At 35.7% G+C, this 25,562-nt stretch overlaps 1 protein-coding gene across 3 annotated transcripts in view; it reads left to right on the forward strand.

Annotated features, from left to right (window-relative positions):
• Positions 1-19,141, forward strand: part of LOC140152242 (carbohydrate sulfotransferase 11-like) — a 63,341-nt gene extending 44,200 nt beyond the window's left edge. For all 3 annotated transcript variants that reach the window (XM_072174555.1, XM_072174548.1, XM_072174559.1), the window contains exons 3-4: positions 3,170-3,234; positions 16,151-19,141. In XM_072174555.1, coding sequence (XP_072030656.1) covers positions 3,170-3,234; positions 16,151-17,140 — 1,055 coding nt within the window. In that variant the 3' untranslated portion in view covers positions 17,141-19,141. The remainder of the gene's footprint in view (positions 1-3,169; positions 3,235-16,150) is intronic.
• The last annotated feature ends 6,421 nt before the right edge of the window (positions 19,142-25,562 follow it).

The raw sequence follows: 25,562 nt of genomic DNA on the forward strand, positions 1-25,562 counted from the left end.
AGTCATCTTGTGACTCCCTACATTTTGTCATTATCAATTTATGACCACCTCCCCCTTATTTTTCTTTCCAAAAAAGTATGACCCCCTATATTTGGGACCCCCTTCCGAAGAAAATGATAGCCCCCTAAATATAGAACAATCATCATTCTGTTCAGATATTTCTTTAATAGCACCTATACCATTTTTTTGCTGATATGCTACAGATAATTTCATTTACAAAAATTAACAACGTAATATTTGTGAGAGAGGATGTTTACATCAGCTCCACGTGTTTAAAACCGCGAATCTGATTGGTTAATAAGCTGCTCGTAACGAGAAAGAAGCTACGCGTAGCAGTTCCACGCTTTTGGGCCCCTTGGCTTGCCATAGACGCCAAGCTACGTGTTAAGCCCGATCCTGACTCCACATCGCAGCGCGATGCGATGCTATAAAACTGTAATCTGAGCCAGGTTTTTACGAGCTCAGCGGTGAAAATTCTCATCGCGCGGTGGAAATTTTGGTCCGCGAAAAAGTTGAACAATGTTCAACTTTTTCGCATCGCGCTGCGATATCGCAGCCGTGCACGCTTCTGATTGGCTGCTGGAAAATCAAAGTCGGTAGAATGATCTTAAAAGGAGATGTAGACCCCACATGCTTTTAAAACACCGCAACATCGTGCGATGAAATTAAAATGTACATTTTAATTTCATCGCGCGATGCTGCGATGTTTGAAAAGCATCGCAGCATCGCATAGCGCTGCGAAGTGGAGTCAGGATCGGGCTTTAATTACCGGAGTATAGCGCATATCGTCTCACGGCGGTGAGGTAGCGACCGTATCGCAGGAAACCGGAAAATGAAAGGATCCTGATTGTAAACAATGTGATCATGACGGTCATCAACACAAACGAGGCACTGCAAAGTCATACATTAGTACCTAAAAGCTTGTCCACACGGCCGCTACAACGACAATCGGTCGTAGGTAGAGCCACCATAATAACTACAAGACATCTTTGGTCATTTACCATGATGGTAAATTTACCTAGGCTACGTCGACGAGTACCCTTTAGTTAGTAGCTTTTAATCCTTTGATGACGCACGCCACACGGTCATTATCATCGGCCCATTTTACGATTATTTTTACCACTATACCTACGATAATCAGTCGTAGGTAACTCGTCGTAGGTAACTCGTAGGTAAACGACGTACGAGTACGTTACTTTCAAAAATAAAACTACGACCTTTAATATATGTACACGAGTAACGACTACAGTAGACTTCTGGCTTGCACAAAAATTCAATTTGTATTGATCAAGTACCCTGTCAGTTAACACAAACATTACATTTTGGCTTGCATTCTAGATGCAAACATTATGACGGATGGTGAAGTGGATATACAATACTCTCTGATATGATTATAATGAAATGATATACTCACACCATATTTGTAATAGGAGCAAAATCGAAATAACACAAAATGATATCGTGATTTTAAAAAAACCCATAAATATTGTAATACCTACAAGTATTTCTTTCACACCATTATTTGTAATGCAATATTTGTTTTATGATGTTTATGATATGAGCTCTAGAGTAGTTGTCATGCACCTGCAGCAACAGGTAAAAGAGGTTAATACCGTGAAATAATTATATGCAACTTAGCAAGTGAATTATTTAAATTTTGAGAATAGACAAGTGCATTTCAAACCTGAACAAATCATTTGTAATCATTTGACTGCAATTTTCACGTAGGTTTCAAGTATAGTCGTACAAAGATTATATTGCTTTTAATTTTGGTTTTAAAATCACTGTTGACACACGCACGCATTCAAGAGGACTATAAAGCAAAACAAAAGGCGGTAGAACTGAAATCTGGGAAGCTTAGTATTGAATATGATAGATGTCATTTTGTAAGTGCCTTGAGGCACAGTTTTTACAGCAGCGCTGTGGATTATTAAAAATAACTGAAGAAAAAGAACTGTTGATTCGCCAGCTTCTTGTCTCAGTGTGAGTTTCAAACACATTATTTTCCTTTTTAAGGATTTACAGAGACTACCATGCTGTTTGCTTTTTATACTTATTTCTAAGCATTCCAATTTCCAACGCAACATACTCGTATATTGTCTTTGAAACGAATGCTGCGTATTTTATTTTTATTGTTGTTGTTGTTGTTGTTGTTGTTGTTGTTGTTGCATATTCCACATGCACAAGCTGCATGCAAGACTTTTAAAACAGTTAGGAAAGAAAGAGAGAGAGAGAAAAAAAGAAAGAAAGAACGAACGAAAGAAAGAAATAAAGAAGAAAGAAAGAAAGAAAGAAAGAAAGAAAGAAAGAAAGAAAGAAAGAAAGAAAGAAAGAAAGAAAGAAAGAAAGAAAGAAAGAAAGAAAGAAAGAAAAGAAAGAAAGAAAGAAAGAAAGAAAGAAGAAAGAAAAAGAAATCGACGACTCTGTTATTCACTTGGTTACCAACAATTGGTAAGAAATTCAAAGTTGGGGATATTTCAACCAACTCATCTTTTTAACCAGTTGTTGGTTACCAGGTAAACAACACTTAAATTTAACTTTAAGTAAATTATTAACCCACGTTCATGATACTAGCGTTGTCTAAAATGTTTTAGCCAACGAATTTTTAACCAGAGTGTACTAGTACATGGGATTGGTTTACTATGAACCTCGCCACATTGTGAACTGATGCCATTGTCACTTCGTACAATGCATTATTTCGTTTTGTTTTTGTTAAGGCCGTTTAAAATTACATTTTTGGTTCTCGTCCCCTCCCGCCTCAATTTCTGGGATTTGTCTTTTATTTTCAACAAAATATAAGACTTTGGAATGCTTTACCTCACTGGCATTCGGATAAATAAGCTTAAAACAAGATTCACTTCTAAGCCTTCTTGTGAAACTCTATACGGGGTTTCTGTCAGAATCTCACATTTGAAGAAAATAAAGAAAAATGGCATCCTTTTCCTCAAACACTGTTGGAAAAGACCGAAAACTACTAACAATGCTAATTTTACATTCATTAATTCATGAAAATCCTCCAGACGAGAACCAAACAAAATCATTCACGTCAACGCAGTACCCAAAGCTTTGGGTAGTACCATCATGTATTATGCGAGTATTACATGTTCTGTGATTGCAATTATTATTTCCCTTTATTTTTCTTTTCAATCTTCTTTTTTTTCTCCAACAGTTGTCGTGGAAACTCAATACAGTAAGACTCCCAAGTTGAAACCACCAGTGACTTCTAGTAACAAGGTAACAATATAGTGAAGGGAAAAGGAGACATACTAGTATGTTGGGATGGGACCGTCGTGCATGTTTTCGATTAATCTTGAGAAAATATGAATTTGTAAAACATGTAAAATGAAATGTGACCACGCATATTTACTATATCATCTTCATATTATTGGTATATCTTTAATTTGTTTTCCAGAAATAGAATGCACTTTGTTTAATTGGCATTTTAGTCTTTCAAATAGTGAATATCATATTTCACTTACGGCATTTTTTATTGCGCCAGTATCCGTCATAAATGACGCTCATTATAGCCCTTAATGTGTGGTTTTCATGCCTCCGCAGTATTACGATGAAATAATTATTCGATATAGTCGCGAAGAATCGTGCCTTGAATTCAAGGAATTCCGAGGAACATACATCGGTTTGGTATAGTATAATTGACAATTGACCCAAGATAAATGCTAAAGGTTTAGCAATTAAGCATACCAAATTCTTTATCTCATTAGAATGAGGAGGATTCCGGAAATGAATCTAGGCTGATTTCGAGTTCAGAAGAGATACAGTCAGGGCTTCGTCAAGGTCAAAACTTGAGAAAATGTACAAATTATGATATAGCGGAAACAACTCAAATTTATTCTTCTACTTGTCTTGATGTTAACATTAATGATAATTTTTATGAAGCTCTTCTAGAAAATAAATGTGTCTTGTAAGTTCTAAGAGCTCTCATTTTGTCTAGTCCGTTACTAGGTCGCTTGGCTTTTTTCGTACATGTAGCCAGAATGAAAACTTCATTAATCCTTAGTGCTCTGTCTATATTCTGGTCTCAAAGCATTCTGTCGCCGATAAACGTAATCTTTTGAAGTAATTTTCCCACCCTCCACTCCCAAAATATATGGTTTAAGGTATATCTAAAAACACATGGAGTATCATGACAGAAGATAATTCATTTGTTCACTTCACTACCTATAGGCATTACTGTCAATAAATTTCAACTAACGTATTGTTTTTAAAAGAAAGGTAACTAATATTAAACCGTACTTACACAATGTATATAAGGTTAGACATTTAGATGTTGATATACTCAGTACAAACAAGGATGTTTGCTCCAATTTACATTGCATGAAAACCTTTCACTAGCATTTTAGTTACTTACTAATATTTTTAACAATTCAAACAACATTTCAATTCTGTAGTGATTTCTAATATTGCCAATGTTTAATATTTTTAATACATTTTAGTTTCGTGACCCTACAATCGTCCGATGTACTTCAGTTTTTGTAATGAAGAAATGTTATCTTTTACCAGTATATTATTATCCAATATTTATAACATATAATGTCATAATGAGAGCAATGATGTTGGAAAGATCCAGGTAATATTTTAATCAAAACCTGTAACGAATTACGACTACTGTGAGACAGCGTCTTTTCAATTTAGATAATAATCAAGTACTTGGCCTCACTGGTTGGTTGATCTATCATTAATTTCTATATCTGTCAGCAATTTTAAAGGAGCCATTCTAATGAGGAAAAAAATCAAATATACTTCTTATCATGGAAGTAAACCATTACATTATTAAGTCTGTATATCCTCCATACTAATACAAAACCTAAAGAACACGAGACCACCCAACTTAAGGCGAGCATCTCGCAGTGAAAATGTCATGGCATCGTTTTACTTCAGTTGGTGGTATAGCGACACCGTAGTAACCCGTCTACATCCATTAGAATCATTGTGGAAATAACAATTTGGAATTCATACCCACTCTACTTTCCTCACATATCGAATGGAAACTTGAGCAAAACTTTCTTCATTGCGATGGATGAGATGTTCTTGTGCTTATATAAATATCGCACCATGGTATGCTTTACCACGAAAATCTAAACATGTTACAAAACTACATTATCATTATGATTATCAAAATGGTCTCGGAGAGAAAAATTCTGCAAGTAAAAATCTAGAAATAATTCCGATGATGGAAGTTGCCGAAACCATATACTTCTCAGTATTGTTGCACGGAATGCCATGGGCTTAATATACATTCGATCTCCGTAGTATTTTGTAATGGAATTGGAGTGTCATGTAAACCGGAAGGCACGGGAGGTTTATTTGCATTACATCACGCTATACGAAACAGGTGAAAGATACTCAAATTTCTAATCATGTCAGTGTTAATTTGGTAGAATTTATCATTCATAACCGTATTGTTATGCGTGATGCTCAGTGTGGAGAGAATTTAAGAACAAACAATTGCATCGGATTGCCCATCTCTAAAAGATTTGTGTCCAGAATATTATGCATATATTAATCAAGTCATTTAACTTGTACATTGATATTCTCTGAAGTGATATTCTCTGTTGTGAAAAACAACATACTCTTTGAACGCTTTTCGATGAATACAAGAAGGATTTCAGACCCGTCATCAAAGCTGATCTTTCATTATTGCGTAACCTCGGAACACCTGGCACCAGTGGTGTCCGCTTGCCGATGATAATTTTTTCTGTTTTGTAACTTTCATTTGCAAAAAGTTTTAAAAAAATTGAGCAGCAAACATATAAAGTGATGCCGAATTCATACACAAGCATTAGGAAAAGGAAAAATGTTAAATGTATAATATATAACCACACTGTTTTGCTTTAAAATGTGCGTTTGATCATTGCAATCATATTCATGTATTCAAGAACATTGTCAAGATGCGATCTTGTTTACAATGGTTGAGACACAAGTACCGCTACAAGTGCTCCTAAGATTTCTCTGGTACGGGCCACTCGGTCTCAAGCTCAATTCTTGTTGACAATGTGTTCAAAGTTGGAAATGATAGACTGTACGCTACCATGGCTACTTGAAAATGACGCGGAGGTCTCAAAGACCCGATTTACATTCACAATACATTTACACACCCATTCCTCTTGGGTTGCCTAAAGTGGGGTCAAAATTCCATTATTACATGTAATTGTAGTTATGTTTAAAGGTAAATGTAGAGTGTTTGTGGTATACCACTAACATTTGCTGTTGTGCATATTTGTTACGTATTTTTAGATTAAAATTCATGCGCTGGAAGTTCGACGAAACTTTGTCGACACCATCTACTACTCAGTATTTTTGCACGGAATGCCATGGGCTATACATTCGATCTCCGTAGTATTTTGTAATAATATAATTAGAGTGTCATGTGAACCAGGAGGTTTATTTGCATAGATCACGCTGTACGAAACAGGTGAAAGATACTCGAATTTCTAATCATGTCAGTGTTAATTTAGTAGAATGTATCATTCATATCGTATTATGATGATGAGTGTGGAGCAGCGTTAGATTTACTTTGAAAAATGTTCATAGCAATGTTTTGAAAAATGTGCATAGCACTTTTTAGCGAAAACATTATTTACATGATTTAGGTGACATTCTTATGATATTAACATATATGCTTAATTTCAAAAGTTGAAATTGACTTTCAGCAAAAAATTCAACTAACCTTGAATTTTAAATGTGTGACACACATCTTCATCGGAAGAAGTCCTATGTTGTGATGGACTTGCCCTTTTGTTCACCATTGGCGGCTTTTGGTTGAATGAGGGCGTTGTATAAAGTTAGTCATTCCCGTCCTAGTTCTGATGATTCATGATTTGGATGTCCTCCTCACTAAACGAGGGTACTCTCTTTCAGGGCTCTCTATCATCCTTATATCAACGTCCTCGTTCGACCAAATGTCGCCAATGGTCAACGAAAGGGCAAGTCCATCACAACATCATAGAACTTCTTCTGATGAGCTGCAAACATTACAAGTGTTGCCAAATTGATCTGCAAGCATTACAGCAATTAAAAGATTGTTTATTTGGAAGCAAAACCTTTTCGGGTATAACCACAGTATAACATACCAACAGTGTTCAAACGTTGTATGTAGGCTATTGCTTTAAATGTGAGTTAAATGTGAGTTTGATCATTGCAATGATATTCGTGTTTACTACGGGAACATTGTGAAGATGCGATCTTTTTTACAATGGTTGAGACACAAGTACCGCTACAAGATTCCCCTGGTGCGGGCCACTCGGTCTCAATCTCAATTCTCGATGACAAATGTGTTCAGAGTTGGAAATGATAGACTACCTGTATACAGGCTGTACGCTACTTGAAAATGACGCAGACGTCTCGAAGACACGATGTACACGCACATTACATTTTACACAACCTTAAACCTGGATTATTTAAAGTTGGATCAGAATTCCATTATTTTATTTTCAAAGTAAACTGTAGAGAGTGTCTATGGTATGGGCCCACTGGCTTTTTGGTGTCCATCATGTGTAATAATGTTAGATCATGCGCTGGAAGTTCGACGAAAATTTGCCGACACCATCTACTACAATGTATATGGTTTCACGGAATGTCATTGGCTATATATTTGATCTCAGTAGTACATGTAGTATTTTCTGGAGTGTCATGTAGCCTAATTGTAAACCAGAAGGTTTATTTACATAGATCACGCTATATGAAACAGATCGGATATCAGTGTTAATTAGTAGAATTTATCATTCATAATGTATAATATGCGTAATGCTCAGTGTGGAGAAAATATAGAACAGATCATTGCTTTGGATTTACAATCTCTAAAAGATTTGAGTCCAAAATATTGTGCATTTATTAATTAAGTGATTTAACTGCAAACAAACTCGTACACTGATAGTGATACATGTGAAGAAAATTACCATGAGATATTTCTTTTTTATAAATCTCAATACGCAAGTTTCTTTCACATGAGACGATAAAAAAAAACAAGAGCGCTTTTCGAGTTCAGTTACAATAAGGATTTCAGAGAGCATATCACCAACATTTTGTCAAGTATTATGATCCATCAAAGCTGACACTTTTTGAATTCTTTAAATGCAATGCCTATATCAGTTTACATGGTGTAAGCAACCAATATATATTTCATTATTGTGTAACCTCAGAATACCCGGTATCTACAGATCTAGGGGTATTTAATTGTATAGAATGTCTTGTTTTTTCAATACCTTACTTCCAAGAGATACATATCATGCATATAGGCATATCCCTTTATACCCACGCATTATAGCAAACTATATTGTTAATTTGGAGCAGAAATGTTAAAGGTATCATATACCCACGTTGTTCAAAGTTTTGCTTTAAATGTGACTTTGATCAATGCAATCATATTCATGTATTCAAGAACATTGTCAAGATGCGATCTTGTTTACAATGGTTGAGACACAAGTACCGCTACAAGTGCTCCTAAGATTCCTCTGGTACGGGCCACTCGGTCTCAAGCTCAATTCTTGTTGACAATGTGTTCAGAGTTGGAAATGATAGACTACCTGCATGCTACTTGAAAATGATGCAGAGGTCTCGAAGACACGATTTACACAGCCATTCCTCTTGGGTTGCCTAAAGTGGGGTCAAAATCCCATTATTTTACATGTAATTATTTATTAAAGGTAAACTAGAGCGGTTCTCGGCTTTCGCGGTTCTCGGCATTCGCGGTTCTCGGTAGTGTGGGTTGGTCCGTATGTGACGTTTCTGTTCAGAACCTTGTGTGACCCTTCCCCCAGAAAAAAAATCATCCGCCACCACTGGTTATAACAAGGGCCTTGTAAATGCAACTGGTGAGACAGAGCCTCGAATGACGTTTGTGTTTTCAGTCTGATTTCAGTTCCCTAACAGGTACAAAGTTTACGCATTATCATAAGGCCTACCAAGTATTGTATGTCCTATAATCTCTTATGTATGACATGGATCTTTACCATGATTGTGCAAGCCAAAAAAATATCATTTCAATACCCCAAACATGCGTTAAAAAAAGACCATGTTTTACACATGCAACCTCAAGTTTAGACATATAATTTAATTTTCCCTAAACCCTCATGCACGGGAAAAATCATGCCGCCACCATTGGTTATGACAAGGGCCTTTTAGGGTGCACACCAGTAAATAACCCCCACTGACTTTCTGTACAGACAGGGGCCGGGAAAACAACTCAGTTCTTCAAAACTTCCCCTTTCTGCAAGCAGAAGGTCAGATGACGACATCCATTGTAAAAATTAATATATGGATTTCAGGATTTTTTTTTCCAGAAATATTGTAAAAAGTTCAACCTATAACCCATACAGCTAACGCCACCTCACAAACAGCTTGGTGTTTCTGAAATGTAACACATTTTGAAAGTCGTCATAAAAAGTCGGATCCTGCTAAATTTACACAGACAATCTAATTTACAGGCCTAAATGATGATTAAATATGAATCAGGGCCTAATAGTTGCCTTTTAAGCCTTTTCTAATGTATTACATTAAGTCATATTGCACATTTCCTCGTTTCAAATACTGTTTTTTTTTTCCTTCCAGGGTGTAGCTAGACTTCTCCGTACTCCACTTGCCAATTGTGCTTTTGCATTAAGCTTAAAAATTATTATTTGTGCACAATTGATAGATTTTCACATCTAATCTTTTCAGTCACCGTACGCCCTCTGTTTGTTAGCTTCCCAAGTGGACTACTGACTTTGGATTGGGGATAACTTTTTAACACGGGATTCTATGGAGAGTTAGGCCAATTTCTGGCCTAACTAAAATTGGTCATGATGTAATGCATCTTTAAATGAATCTGGCTTGTGATTGGTCCCCAGATATCGTTATTGATTGAACAAATTCATCAGGATCGGTAGAGTAAACTAGTAAACCAGAGTTCGTAGTATCTGATCCAAGAAAATGCACTTACTGTGTACGTTTCAACAACCACTGTTGTCTTTGTCAACACTTGATGAGGAGTGACTGCAATCTACTGACAACCAACGCTAGAGGGATATGTAAAATCAGGCGGTTTTGGCGATTTTAGCCATTAAGCCCCCCCCCACCGCATAAATCTGAAAGCCCCTCTGAGCCCCCTCCTGGAGACGCTATTGCAAAATCAATGGAGAGAAACTATACTACCTTGTTTCTTAATAAAATGTAACGGGGTACATCAGGCAACTATGAGAGCCAAAAAGGCCTCAAATTGAGCAAAGAAAGACATTAATTTTCACGTGCATTTCAACCAAGACGCTTCATTAGTGGTGTTCGCCCTTAATGTCATATTATCATGACCGTTTTATTTTGTTTTATGTTAAGGGCTGGGGTATGAACGTTTGGACAGTATTTATTGTGGGACATTAGAGCACATCAGACATATCGAATTGCATTCTGAATACTAAGAATGTCCTGATATCAAATAATTTTGATTTTTTGAAATTCGCAATGTAATACACATTTTATGACAAATCATAAAAATTGATATTTTTGATATATAACAGTCCTCGAAGTAAATTTTATAAATTTAATGATACATTCTTTAAGTATATGTAGCTGGGAGGAAAGGCCGACGATCAATTGAAAATTTTGACCTTTCGTATTGAAGATATGGATTTCCCAAAAAAAAAAATAGGTCTTTTGGGAAATAAAATCCATATCTTCAATATGAAAGGTCAAAATTTTCAATTGATCGTCGGCTTTTCCTCCCAGCTACATACACTTTAAGAATATGTCATTAGATTTATAAAATTTACTTCGAGGACTGTTATATATCAAAATTTGAAAAATATCAAATTTTAATAATTTGTCATAAAATTTGCATTATATCGTGAATTTCAAAAAATGAAAATTATTTGATATGAGAAAGACATTCTTCGTATTCAGAATGCAATTCGATATGTCTGATGTGCTCTCATTTCCCACAAAAAATACTGTCGAAACGTTCAAAACGCTCATTCCAGATCCCTTAAGTATATGTCATAATACATGTTTCACATTTGTACGATTTTAAATAATTCTTTATCATGTTTATAGGACATGCTCTGTTATATTTTTATATCCTCTTTTCATTCTTGAAAAGATAGATCATGCTTTTTATTTCACCCATTGGGTATTTCTTTATTAATTTGTGTTTATAATATGGCGATTTCAAGTGGGATAATAACTCCTGGATGACGTAAGCATAATGTTGATAGATTTAAATATCATTATAAATAGGCACTTAATAATAATGATATTGAAATAAATTGATAAATAGATAAATTAATAGATAAATAAATAAAAGATATATAAGTCTAGATAAATAATAAATAAATGATAAACTAGGAGTAAATTGCAAACATTAAATATCTTAGAGCAAATGAGCATTTAATAAGTTTTTGCGACAAATATTTTGCCCTTCTTGTACGTTTTATCATTATTTTATCTTTTACTAATTTTTTTTTGGATATGCTCGCTTATTTATTTTTTATGTGTTCCTCTTCAGGCGCGGATTCAGGGGGGGGGCCGGCCTGGCCCCTCCCTCCCAAAAAAAAAAGAGGAAAGGAGAGAAGAGAAGAGAAAGAGGAGAAAAGGAAAAAAAAAGAAGAAAAAAGGAGAAAAGGAGAAGGAAAAGGTTAAATTGCACGTATAGTAGGCCCATGCCTAAATCGCAGTCGGGTCAGTCTATATAGGTATGTGATTATTTTGCTTGAAGGCGGGTCCTCTGCCTAAAAGCATGTGAAAATTACGGCGGGCCCACCGATATGTAGGGCCCGTCACATTTTGTCACCAAATTCAGTAGGCCTATTAAGACGGACTCGAGCCGACTTCAATTCAACACCATGCATGCTTTAATTGCGAATCTCAAGTCTTAGGCCTATAAAGTGTCAGTGTTACATTTAAAATTTTACAAACCTTTTTTGTTTTAAAACGCAATGATAGTGTAAAAATGGTCCACCAAATGGCTTCAATTAGGTCTTCATTTTGCAAAAGTTTCTCACTTCTGAGGGGGGCATATCCCCCTCAGACACCCCCTGTATGCGCAACTTTATGTTTACATCTAAAGCAATATAGGGTAATTTATTTATAAAGGTTAAAACTTGTCCACACTAATGGCTTCAATTGGGCTGTTTTTCTCAAATTTTAGGCTTTTTCAAACCAAAATTTTACACAATAATAGTGACAAAATGGTCCACCAAATGGCTTCAATTGGGCCTTCATTTCGCAAATTTTCGGCCTTTTGAAACATAAAATTTTACACAATAAATAGTGCAAAATAGTCCACCAAATGGCTTCAATAGGCCTTCATTTTACAAATTTTTCTCACTTCTGAGGGGGAACATCCCCCTCAGACACCTCCTGCGTGCGCAACTTTATTGGTACATAATTATAAAGCAATAATTCACACAATAAAAGTCAAAACTTGTCCACACTAATGGCTTCAATTGGGCTGTTTTTCTCAAATTTTAGGCTTTTTCAAACCAAAATTTTACACAATAATAGTGACAAAATGGTCCACCAAATGGCTTCAAATGGGTCTACATTTTCCAAAAGTTTCTAACTTCTGAGGGGGCCACATCCCCTCAGACACCCCCCTACGTCGCGCAAGCGCTCCGGGATGGCCGCTTCGCGGCCATTACTTACATTTCTTTTTCAAAAATTGGGCCCCCCCTCTGACTGCTCTGGATCCGCCACTGTTCCTCTTATCATTTGTGAAGTATTTCTTTATTTTTGTTTTAGTACAAGTGATCACTGAGTATGTTTAACTGTGGAAATATCGGTAGATAAGGTGTTTTTTATTTCACCCTTGAGTATTATTTATAAGTGTATCAACATACATTTCACATGTCATGATTTTTCATTGTTTTATTTTAAAGCAATTCTTTATTGGGGTGCATGCTCTCATATATTAGGTGGTTTTTTTTTTCATGTTCCTCTTGTCATTCTTGATAGATGGCTGTTTATTTATGTCGCGTGTTAAGTATTTTTTTAATTTTTGGTCGAAGTGTATAATTATCATCACATGCTGTACGCTGTTTATTTATTTCGCCCTCATTTTCTTTACTTTTTTTTTAGATCTTTAGTTCTTTATTTTTGTTTCTGTGAATATCATCCGAAAAGTAGGCCTTCTGCACATTATGATTTTTCCTTGCTTTATTTAACTCTTTACTGGGGTGCATGCTCTCTGCTGGTTTTTTTTCATGTTCCTCTTATCATTATTGACAAGATAGCACCTGCTGTACGCTGTTTATTTATTTCGCCCTAAATTATTTCTTTACTTTTGTTTTTAGATTTTGAAGTTGATATCATGATATCACACGCTATGTTTTATACCAACCGCATTGTCTGGTTAAAGACAGTTCTTGTTTTAAATCCTGAATACAATGTCAACATTCAGTTCGTTCACCTCACAATGCGGTGCGATGTTATATAACTGTATATATTGCAGGGTTGCCAAACCCGCGATGTAATAGGCCTAGGTCAATAGGATGAGTTTTGAAGATTTTCCTCGCGACAATTTCCTGTCCTATAGACACCAATTGATGGTTAAGAAAAATATTGCATGACTTCTCAACATTGGCTTACGCGACTTCTGGTAGTTTTTATCTCATAGAAACCAACGGTTGATAAAAAAAAATATTGGGCGACTTTTCAATGATTTGACCCGCGGTTTGCCCTCATTTGTTTGGCAACCGTGGTCTGTGTTAAGTGAATATATTTCGGTAAGAAAATAATTATCATAGACCATGTAGACAGAACGGACAATAGTCATAGGCGCTCTCCTCCATTTTGAGAAATATACTTTTACACACACACTACATTTATAATTAAAATGATCAGCCTTAAAGTTTTACCTTTTAGTGGGTTAAGCCAAACCTAAGTGCATGAAATATAAATCAACACTTCTGGCACTGATTGGTTTCCGTAGTTGTTATATGGAATACGAGCTGTCTGTAGCTACAAAATTGTCTGCAAATCGGCTTTTGCCGGGCCTCTCTTTTCGGCGTTTTTCTCATTAAATTAGGGTCCCGTTCAAATAAAAAATAAACTGGTGTCTAGATGTAATCACAGTTAACACACCAGGAAAATTATAGAATATACAACAACCTAGTTACACCTGTAGACTGCGAACAAACATGCACCTGGCCAGACCTGGCCGTAAAACAAAGTGTTCTCCCTACGGATACCCTTAAGGGTCACACAATTATGGGGTGCCTCTGGTATAGGCTACATCTTAATTTTGGTACGGTGTCAATGTGTACGTGTAATTATTGTGTGTAATGTTCGGTGTTTAAATGCGCTGCGCTAGAACCTACACAGTCCAAAATCCGGGCTAAAGTTCCAAAGGGGTGAAAATTACTAATTCGTACGGCTTAATTTTAAACAGGTCAAAATGAAGAAGCACATTAAAACGAAGTGAAAATACCAAAAGGCTCGACGCTATTCAGTATTATAGCGTAAGCATTACCTCCACGTGCAATTAACCGTGGTAGATAATTAACGTGGTTACGTGGCTGGAATATTGTTCTAATGTATTGTGTTGAAAAACAATCCATTACTTAATTCACATGGTTTTAAAAGTAAAATGCAGTAAAGGACAAAGTACTGACTTCAATTTGGAATATTGGTGCTCAATTAGCATGATTAGGTAAGTGCATGCATTAAAGGATAATACTGTTACTTGTCATGGTTACTATTTTATACTTTATTCGTTTCCCTTGAACATTATAATGAGCCACACCTGTTGAGATCGATGCGCACCTGCATAAAATGCCAATATAGGAATAAATCGAATAATTTCGTAGACATTTAGCTTCGCTTCTAGCTTTGAACTATACATCATTAGAGTGTGAAACAAAATATTTTCTTGTACCGTATACGGCAATAAATTATGCAGTTTACAATCTTCTTTACTTCTTGAAGTCATATCCTTTCACTTCGTACATTCTGAGGTACATTATGGGCGCATATCCTTTGCTTTGGGTAAATGAGGGGAACGTAAACATTAAGAAATTTCCTCCTTTTCTGTCTCCAACAGAATTTGGTCCCAGAAATGTTGACGATTTTTAATTTTTACCCGCAGATTTTAGAGTAGAGCCAAGAGCTAGGATCATTAACATGATTAAGGTTGAATTTAAAAAAAAAAGGAAAAGAAAAGGGCAAATTTATAAGTTAAGTTGTGTTCACTCCATACTCTAAAATGGTAATGATACATTGATTTTGTATGCACTTGTACATTTTTCATATTCAAATCCTTCTCCAGGTTGCATTTCAAGTAGAATTGGTGTTTCTTAAGACTATTATCTTCCTGACATTTCAGACCTAAAACAGTTCATTATAAAGCAGAAAAAAGTCCTGGCCGTGAACAAGGAAAAGTGTAAATGCATCACCATGATCACGGTGTAGCTGATTATCTTGAAAAATGATACACTGTCATAGAATAGCTCCTTATCCGTGAAATCGGAGCCTTTCTTGCTGACGAATTCAGAAATTTGCGATTCAGAGAAGAAGAAAAGGGACGGTTGTATAATGTCTATAAATTCATTCTAGTGAGTATTATAATGATGCTCTATAAGCAATGCATATAAAGGAATTATTCAAAAAAGGAGCCTTTAACGTAGAACATGTTCTGTGTAACCTTTATCAGTGTATTTCTAGTATGTCTCAAGTCTCTTGATAGTTTGAGCCAGAACGCGCATTATCATGATTATTCCACTCGATCGACATGGTTGAGTTTTTGCTATTCACCTTGCCTATGCAAATCTGTTGAGGAATACCACATGAATATGGGTTGGAGCTTCCATCGATGAGGTAGCTCCATTGGGTTTTTTGAGATAAGCATAACACTTATAGGGCAGGGATTCTCAATAGGTGGCTCGTGGACCAATGGTAGTTGGCTCTTGAGAAAGTCTGAAATGTATACAGAAAACATAGCAAAACAAGGTGTTTTTGGCCCTCAGACATAATCTTTGAAATATGTTTGGCCCTACATGGCTCACTGCCATACATATATAACTGAGAACCTCATTATACTAAATCACATTTTACGACCTTTCGTGATAGCTAAGACGGTACAACTGTTCTTTGAAAGACTATGTCATTGATGAAAACTTAAATAATGGTGTTATTAATAACTCGGATACTTTCTTCTTTATCTTTTCAGGTTAAAACATCGATAAACGATGAGACCAACGAACATGACGAAGAACAGAATTTCATGGATGCGCAAGAAAGGCGTCAAGAGAACCGAAGAGCCATCCTCAGCGAAGGGTGCCGTAAATTCTACAATGGACCACCACGAGACGTTATCGCCAATGGCATAGACAAAAACACTCTCATTGTCGACGATGAACATAAATTACTTTATTGCTTTGTGCCTAAAATTGCATGTACTAACTGGAAACAGGTGTTTCTAGTGTTGGGCAGGATTTACAAATCAACAAACGATGTTAGTCAGTACCTAGCAAATAGATCGATGCGTAAACTTAAAACTTTCAGGAATTTACAAAAAGATGAAAGAACTCGAATCTTAAATACTTATACAAAATTCATATTTGTACGTCATCCATTTTCGCGCCTTTTATCAGCCTTCAAAAACAAATTGTCTCCTGATTCTTCTTTCGAGAGAGCGCAATATTGGAGAAACACAATAGGTACACAAATAATGTATAAAAACAGACGATTGAATCCGTTAAACAGAACATCATTGCTGGATTTGAAACATTACGATCTACGATTTGAAGAATTTGTGAGACACGTAGGCAATCCAAGTCATCCTTTACCACAGAATAAACACTGGAAAGAGATATCAGAACGTTGCTACCCATGTGATATAAATTACGATGTTATAGGTAAATTCGAAACTTTGAACGAGGATGCTAGATATATCCTGAAACTTGCCAAAGTACATGATGTCGAATTTCCAAAGCCAGATGCAAGCAGTCCTACAAATAGTTCTAATTTAACCACACTGGAGGCTTACTATGAACAAGTACCGAAGCAAGATATGCAGAACTTGATAAGAAGATATCGGTTAGATTTTGAACTATTTGGCTATTCGCCTCATACTCAGGACAGTGACCCGTTTTATCGCAATACAACGACCGATACGGAAAACATGAGTTGGACCGATGATATAAGCTTATATCCATAGCAGATGTAGATCAGTGTAGATTGATTTATTTTGTCAACCTATGTTTATCGTATTTTGAATTAGTAAATACCAAATAGGGTCTATCTTTAATGGAACATGATAAATAACTTTGCCATCCGAGTTTCTATCCTATAAACGGGATAAAGCAAAAACTGCAGCAGCAAAAGAACAGACAAACAAGACATAGATTGCTAAGTGATACGAGTAGATCTGTTATCGCTTCAAAATTATGCTTGGAGTTGAAAGCTATCAATGTTCAACACAAACTCAACTGATAGGTAGTGTAGTACCATGATTACCTTGACTTTTTGAAAATTTACTGTATGTTACCTTGATTTCTGTGAAATCTGTATGCAAATGGTACAATTGTAAACTTAAATAATGCTATATCTCAAATCACCCGCTCACGTTCGTTTTTCATAGCGCGTCCATGTCAGCCGAAATGTCGAAAGTAATTCTTTATTACTCTCTTTTTCGAGCATAAGGAGCTTTTTTGCCATAAAATCGTGAAATTCTGAGACATATTTTGAAGAAAATTTACTTGATTCGATACTCGCATCGTTTAGGCATAAAACAATTGATATTTGTACTTCAAATGTGTAGATCAACCACAATTTTATATTGTGTACTTATGAACACTCGGAAAATGACATCTTAATTCAAAATTAAGTTTAAAAAAATCTTTAAAAGGTTCTTTAAAATAAAAACCGCATTCGTTTTCGAAACTGCCATGGGCTTTGAGACATAGCATTATATTTTAGCCTAATTTAAAAACAGGTTTAAAAGTTCCACACGTATGTATTAATGTGCACTTAATTCGGCAGGTGAAGTTTTGTAGAATTGTGTTGTTCATGCAATACTATTTTCAAATAGTTATAACGTAACTATTCAACACGTACAACTCTGGTAATGCTATGTGACCGTCCACCACAAAACCAGCCGTTAAGTCGGCCCGGTCAATTTTGTTTTATTTCGTGTTTAGAAAATATATATCATAAGCTTTAAAATGGTATATCATTTGACTTCAAACGATATCCAGAAGCGGGATTATGGTAGTTGAAATTTGCTCCTTTAACAAAATGGTATATACCTTATTTCAGTTCTTCATGTGTCTCTTTTTCCATAATTGGTGGTCATCCTAAAAGTCAACGAGGTTCAGGAATGTCCTCTCATTGTTAATTGTTGGTTATACATACCTAGACACAATACAATGCTTTGCAACCCAGCACTTGAACAGGATTTGGCCAAAGCAAACAAAGAATAGAGCTATTTAAGAACTCTATAGACATAGGTAGAAGCTTATTATCCTCTTCAACCATGTCAACAATAGGATTATTGATTGGTTTAAAAGGTGTTTGACCGGCACTAGCAAAATGAGACACATGTAGCACCAACTTGAGGTACCTATGAATACGACCTTCATGCACATTTTACACTGTAACTCAGAATACAATTTGCCGACTTTACGGCTGGTTTGTGGTGGACTGTTAGAAGTCATATCCTCATGTTGGGTGAAACTGCTCAGCGCTATCCGTTGCAACTTGCAAACAGTTCATACCTTCTGGACCTTATGATGAAGAGTGTATTTTGGTTTCAACTGGTTTTTTTCATAAACATCTCAAAAAAAGTAACTGACCCCTCTTAAATAATGACCAGTATTCACAAACGGGTGATTGTATTACAAATCTGTAAAATGCGTTGGAAGCAGAATTTATTTCTGCACATTTTGACACCTCATTTGTAGCAATTGGATTTTGCATTCAGTGTAATGGAAGGAAATCGGTGTAATGATATCTGAGTGTTTTTGTATTGTAAAAATGTGTATGTAAGTGCAACTTTCAAATCTGGACCTCACTACATTAAATTGACCGATGTTTTATTGTTTTCTGGGCTATCGTATCAAATGAGGTGTCAAAATGCGCAGCAATAAATTCTGCTTCCAACGCATTTTACAGATTTGCAATACAATAGCCCCATTTTGAATAATGGCAATTATTTAAGGGGGTACTACACCCCTCAATAAATTTGTGTCTATTTTTGCATTTTTCTCAAAAACTAATAACACAGTGGTAACAAAAGTTATGTATATTTATAGGGGCAAGGAATCCAATTACTACACTGGAATTTCAGTGACCCAAGACAAGCGGTTCTTTATTTATGATAAGAAAAGAGGTACCGCTAGGTTGTACCTCATTTGCTATCATATATACGGAACCGCTTGTCTTGAGTCACTGAAATTTCAGTGTAGTAATTGGATTCCTTGCCCCAATAATATACATAAATTTTGTTACCGGTGTGTTATTTAATTGAGGTGAAAAATGCAAAAATAGTCACAAATTTACCACAGGGGTGTAGTACCCCCTTAAGGGGGTTAGTTACTCTTTTTGAGATGTTTATATCGTTTTGAAGGGTATACAAGCGTTGAGTGTATTTTTGTCTTAACAACGTTCATTGATTTCACGTGTAGAGATAATTATGTTTAATATGTAGCAGCCATTAAATAGATATATTTTAATTGAATAATAAGTATTATTTTTCATTTCATAAATGATTATAAGCTTTAATAATTCTTTGTTTTGAGTTTATAAAAATGTATTTCTTCAAATTGAAGTGATTATGTAGCATAGATAAAGCATGTTAAGTTGAGATTATTTTGCACATTGATGCACATGTACGTAGCATAGCTGTATACTTAATTTGATATTTCAAGTTTAATGCTGTAGTTATGACTTCTATGCTGTATATCTTCCATACTGTAGGCCTATAGCACAATACATTATGATTATGAAAGCAAGTGTGTAAAAACAGTGGTCATACTTTATCAATAAACACTTTTCAAAACACTATAAATTGATGGCTTGTGTTTAGGTATTCAACACATCAAGTCGTGGAATTTGATCTTGGTATTTAGGAATTAAGATGTTTCGAAATGTGGTGCAATTATAGTGTTTAGAAAAGTGTTCAAGTCTAACCAACATTTTTACATCTTTTAGACGACGAAGTAAACTGCACTTCGAAAACTCCCCAATATCAAAGTTTCCTCTTTGAAGTTTCGATCTTTTTTCCCAGTTGTTTCCTTCAACACGGTAACCCGTGTACAGATCTAATTTGTGTTGAATGAAGAGATTGCTTGGGGAATGATTACATAGGAAGACAATGCACTCATCATTGGACATTTCCCATTAAACATGATTAAGTTTTGTTCATCCACGTTCAAAAGTAAGCTTAACAACACGTATATAGCATTCTTACTAATTAAATATCCCGCAGACATTTCGATATCTTACAAAATGTTCATTTGAAATTTGATTTAGCATGTTTAGCACGCAGTTTTTCATCCAAATTACTTTTCAAAAATAATCCTAAGAATAGGCCTTAAGCCGATGCCCCACCATACACTCTGTAATTATATATCACTGCCAATCCAATAAGGCATATAAGATGGAAATGATGTAAGATATCTGTGTGTATTATATTAATACTAGGCCTATTATATTTTAATATCTGACGTATCCAATTAATTCCAATGGATGCAAGAACTTTTGTTGATGAAGGTCTGCACAAAGTTAATGTAAATGTGTATAACTTGAATAGTTTTTTACCTGTACCATCATTGTGCCTGTGAGTATAACGGAAACTTATGTGATACAGATTAATTTTGCGAGGAGAATAATGTCATGGCAATACTACTTTGTGGCATCTGTCAGTAAATACCACATACCATATTTAGCCGGTTTCAAAATGGGAAGGCTTTGCGTTCTAACCCAACGCCCTCATGGTAATCTAAAGCCGCACATGACTGGGAATGCTATAGGGAAAATCCATTAAAGGCACTCTCAGTGATTCACAAAATCAGATAATCTAAAAATAGATAAACTATGCAAAGTAATAATGGTACAAATGCAATTGGGCAGTTCAGCAATGTTATTGGAGAAGAACTTAAAGATACATGCAATTGAACGAAGCTCTACATTTTTCAGCACTGCTGTTGTCTTCAATTTAGTTGATTTTTTACATTTACAAAAATAAACTTATCTTTCACTTTAAGCTATTCCTACAAGTTTCCAATATTTTGTACTGACGCTTCCATAGGATCACCGATAGTGCCTCACTGGTACAGGTTTTGATAAAATATCAAACCTCATCTTGAAAGTTTCACTTCCTTATTTTTTAAGTTTCATTAATTGAATGTAAGTGGCATTTTCTGCATTGAATTTCTTATAATCATTGTTTGCTTTTATTTCCCATGTTGGGAGACATTGTTAAGAATTGAGATGTTGTACAGATAACATGCTGTGTATGAATATTTTTGTATTAAAAATCCCAGTACTAAATGAGATTTTCGTATATGATTCTGTTTTTACTGTGTAAATGAGTATAGCCAATTCCTGATGCTTGTCACAGCTTTATATCCACATTTCGCGAATAGTGGTTCTCTGTAGCCCTGCGGGGTAAACTAGTTAGATATCCACATTTTGCGGTTAGTGGTTCTTGTTCAAAACCGTACTATATTGGGCTGTCAATACTATTCATCTAATCATCTTGCATACAAATCTGTGAGGAATAGTAGGATGGAGGAAAAAGTGTCATTGCGACAGGTAAGTCAGATTGAGCAGACGAGTCAATTCATAGATGAGTTGACTTGTGACGTCATTGCCAGGCGGTTTGTCGGCAATTTCCATTGTTCCTTGCCCGGCAGTATGGCGTGGGCATCATATTTTGTTCAGGACGTGTACTTTTAAAACTCCCGCCACATCACAATAAGACAGTGTAATGGTTGTTTGCAGTTCTCGCAAGCATATCGATATACCAGTCCCTTGCCTTTGTTGATAAACATTGAGGTCAACTCACCTATGGTGCTTTACATATTAAAACGTTTTTGATTGTTTGATCCGGAGCTAAATAACAGACAAGCAAGAGTTATAAATTTATTGTTTTAGTTACATCTGTTGTTTGCTTCATGCATGTGCTCGAACCAACTGAGTTATAAAATTAAAACGATATCAGTGTTCAACACAAACCTAATTTAACTGATAGGTAGGCCCGTATAGTCTTATTATCTTGACTTTTTGACGCGCATAACTTAGGCCTATACCTAAACTAAAAATTGGCCACTTGAGTGCACATGCCTTCCTCACGGTGAGTTTGGGGGCCGAGGCTCCACATTTTTGCCTGGCCCAGCATGCCCAGGGCCCCAAAAAGGTAAATCCAGTCCTGTTCGTACTTCTATCAGGAAGGCTTGTGACGCACATAGTATATACCTTACAAGACAGTAGAACGGATCCATCGTTCGGACTTCTATCAGGAAGGATATCACGCAAGTATAAGCTTATTTATTTTCGCTTCAACATTTTTCTAATCAATCGCCCCACTGGGTAAAGAAAAGCACGGAAACAGATATCAAAGTTTCCTCTCTGAAGTTGCTATCTTTTTTCGAGTCGTTTCCTTCAACAAGGTTAACATACTCGTGTATGCAGATCTAATTTGTGTTGAATGAAGAGATTGCTTGGGGAATGATTATTAGGAAGACAGTGCACTCATCATTGGACATTTCCATTAAACATGATTAAGTTTTTTTCACCCACTCACAAGCGAAAGTCGTATTAATTAAAATGTCCCGAATACTATTTCAGTATCATACAAAATGTTCATTTGAAACTTGATTTGGCACGCAAATCGCATTTTTCATCAAGATTACCAGTGATTACTTTTCACAAATAATCCAAAGAATAGGCCTTAAGCTGATGCCCACCGTGCACTATTATAGCCTATAACTGCCGATCCAATATGGCATATAAGATGAAAATGATGTAAGATCTCGGTGTTTATTATTGTGTGTGATCTCGGTGTTTATTATTGTGTGTATCCGTATTCACTTTGATGATGTAACACTTATAGGATTAACTACCATAACAACTGGTTTAAACAATTCTTAAATATATCGCCCTACACTACAAGCAGGTTGCACCAATCACGCGTGTAGGTCTAAGTCTGCAATCATAGATTGAATACAATACCGCTCTTTTCAAAGATACTAATCTTACAGGTGCGAGTGATCAGCATGATATGGATAAATGTAGAGGTACCACATGAACGTACTATAAGTGCAGTGCGATATAGGCCTGTTCAAAAATTGTTTTAACCTATGATAGTTAATCCTGACACATCATCAATTACGGCGAATACTTAACGCAAAAGCAATTCGCCGTAGAAGTGATGACGTAACCGGATAAATTACCATAGCAATGGATGAATACAATTTTTGAATATATCGCCCTGCACTACAAGCAGGTTGCACTAATCACCTGTGTATGTCTGCAATCATTGATTTAATACAATACCGCTCTTTTCAAAGATACCGTGTTTGGGCCCAAAAGTAAATTCACAAACATCTTTGACTTAAATTATATAGTCTGATATTGAAATTTTTTCAATCACGCCTGATTGAAAAATGTGATCATGATCGAGATCCTGATTTCCTGAGTTACAAAGTGAACCGCATGGCCCTTAGTTACCGTATTACGGCCCTGATTTGGTAAAATGATCTAACTTGAAATTAAAATCGCTGTTTCGAGAAAAAGAGCTTTAAAGTTTGAACACTTGCCGTTTTTCTTTTTGAATAAAATAAATTATTAAACAGATCTAATGTCTTAGAAAATATAACAATCTCATTATTCGGTGGCATGGTGGCATGGTGGTGATTTGAGGATATCACCAATGGAAAGAGCGCCCTCACATTACCCATGATATGGATTTATCTCAAAATGTCCAATTTTCAAGTTAGATCGTTTTACCAAATCAGGGCCGATTATAGTAGGCCTACTTGCGTAGTATTTTATGATCCCACAACCTTGCAGTCGAGATGAGTCTCATATCACGATCTATGAAATGCCCTCCTTGCGCTTATCCCTGCTATCAGAGTAGGCCTATGACTTGCACACACAGGGTATACTATCAGATATCGGACCAGCTTCAGCAAGGAGGTTAATTATCCATTAATGTAGTGGGCGCAAACCTGTCAGCGGCCTCTAAAGATGCTATTTCCATCAGCGTTGTTAATACGTTGATAGGTCTTCCCAAAATATAGAGACCTGGCTTAGCGAGAACATGTTTCGAGAACCCCGCATGGAACTAAACGAAATTATTATTTTAATACCAAGCCCGACTGGAAAGCCCGTGTGAACCTTAACTCCAGGGCTTGTGACTAGAATAGGCATACTTTGTTTTATCACTGTCACAAAGTTTTTATTTGAAAATATACTTTGTTTTAGTGTTACAAAATGTTTCCAAAGTTGAAACCATCATCTTGTTTTGAAATATCATGAAAGAAATGATTCTGAATTAGAATACATAGGCATATCAGAATCAAATTTTGGATAATTTTGAACGTTCCCGTTCAACGCACTTTTGTTGTGCTGCAATCTAAAGGACCGTTCTAGCTATAGGCCTAAATGATAGAATTGAATATAATGGAAATGTTATTAGTGGGGTGTGTGTCTCCCATGATATATAATATTTTCTTTACATCACATAAAATACAGTTTTCAATCAAACAAGCAAAGCCAATGTCTGTAGCAGTTATTGGAATTCAGAATTCCATCTGTCTTGACCCAAAGGCTGACAGTTGACAGGTAGGCTTGATCTCAAATTTGTACTTGTATAATGGTTCAGTGAAGCATTTGAAACTAAACCCAGACCAGACCAGGCTATTACTAGTGCACATTGACAAGTCTTGTCTATTCTATTAGCTTCTATTTAAAGCTAGGACCTAGGCCTATTTAACTTGAAATAATAAAAAAATTCTCCTCGATCTTTCTGGACACAGAGCAACCATTAAAATAATATCGGTCGGAAGCTAGAAAGTAACAAATTAATGTAATTAAAATGAGAAAGTGTTAAATAAAAATCAAATAATTAAATATTTTGCAATTCTCAACTTTGGAGGGACTATAACTTCAAAATCAATTGTGAAGGGCCAAGCACAAGCTGGTTCGTGTACCATCTGGCATGCCAAATCAACATCTTTATGCCCTCTATAGTCGGATAAATAGATATAGCGGATATTGATTCATTAGTCTATATTGCATGCTCAACATGTGCATAGCTTTATAATACGAATTTGAAAATGCGTGCTCAAACAACTAGCAAACCGCGGGAAATATGTATTTTCCCGCGAAACTAGCCAAAACAAACCAAACATTGAGTTGACTCAAGAAGATGGTTTTATTTATTTTATTTGCCTTTAATAAAATAGAGCACATTTAACGGCAGGTAATAACATGATACAATTTTATCATTAAAAAAAAGTATATTTATAATCTCTCTAAAATGATTTAATATTAAAAAAAAGATGAGTTTTGGCTTGGTAAATCTGGGTGAAGTGTTGGTATAAGATATACATATGCTCCATATTAACCGGACA

This window comes from Amphiura filiformis, chromosome 1 (genome assembly GCF_039555335.1).
Source record: "Amphiura filiformis chromosome 1, Afil_fr2py, whole genome shotgun sequence".
NCBI lineage: Eukaryota > Metazoa > Echinodermata > Ophiuroidea > Amphilepidida > Amphiuridae > Amphiura > Amphiura filiformis.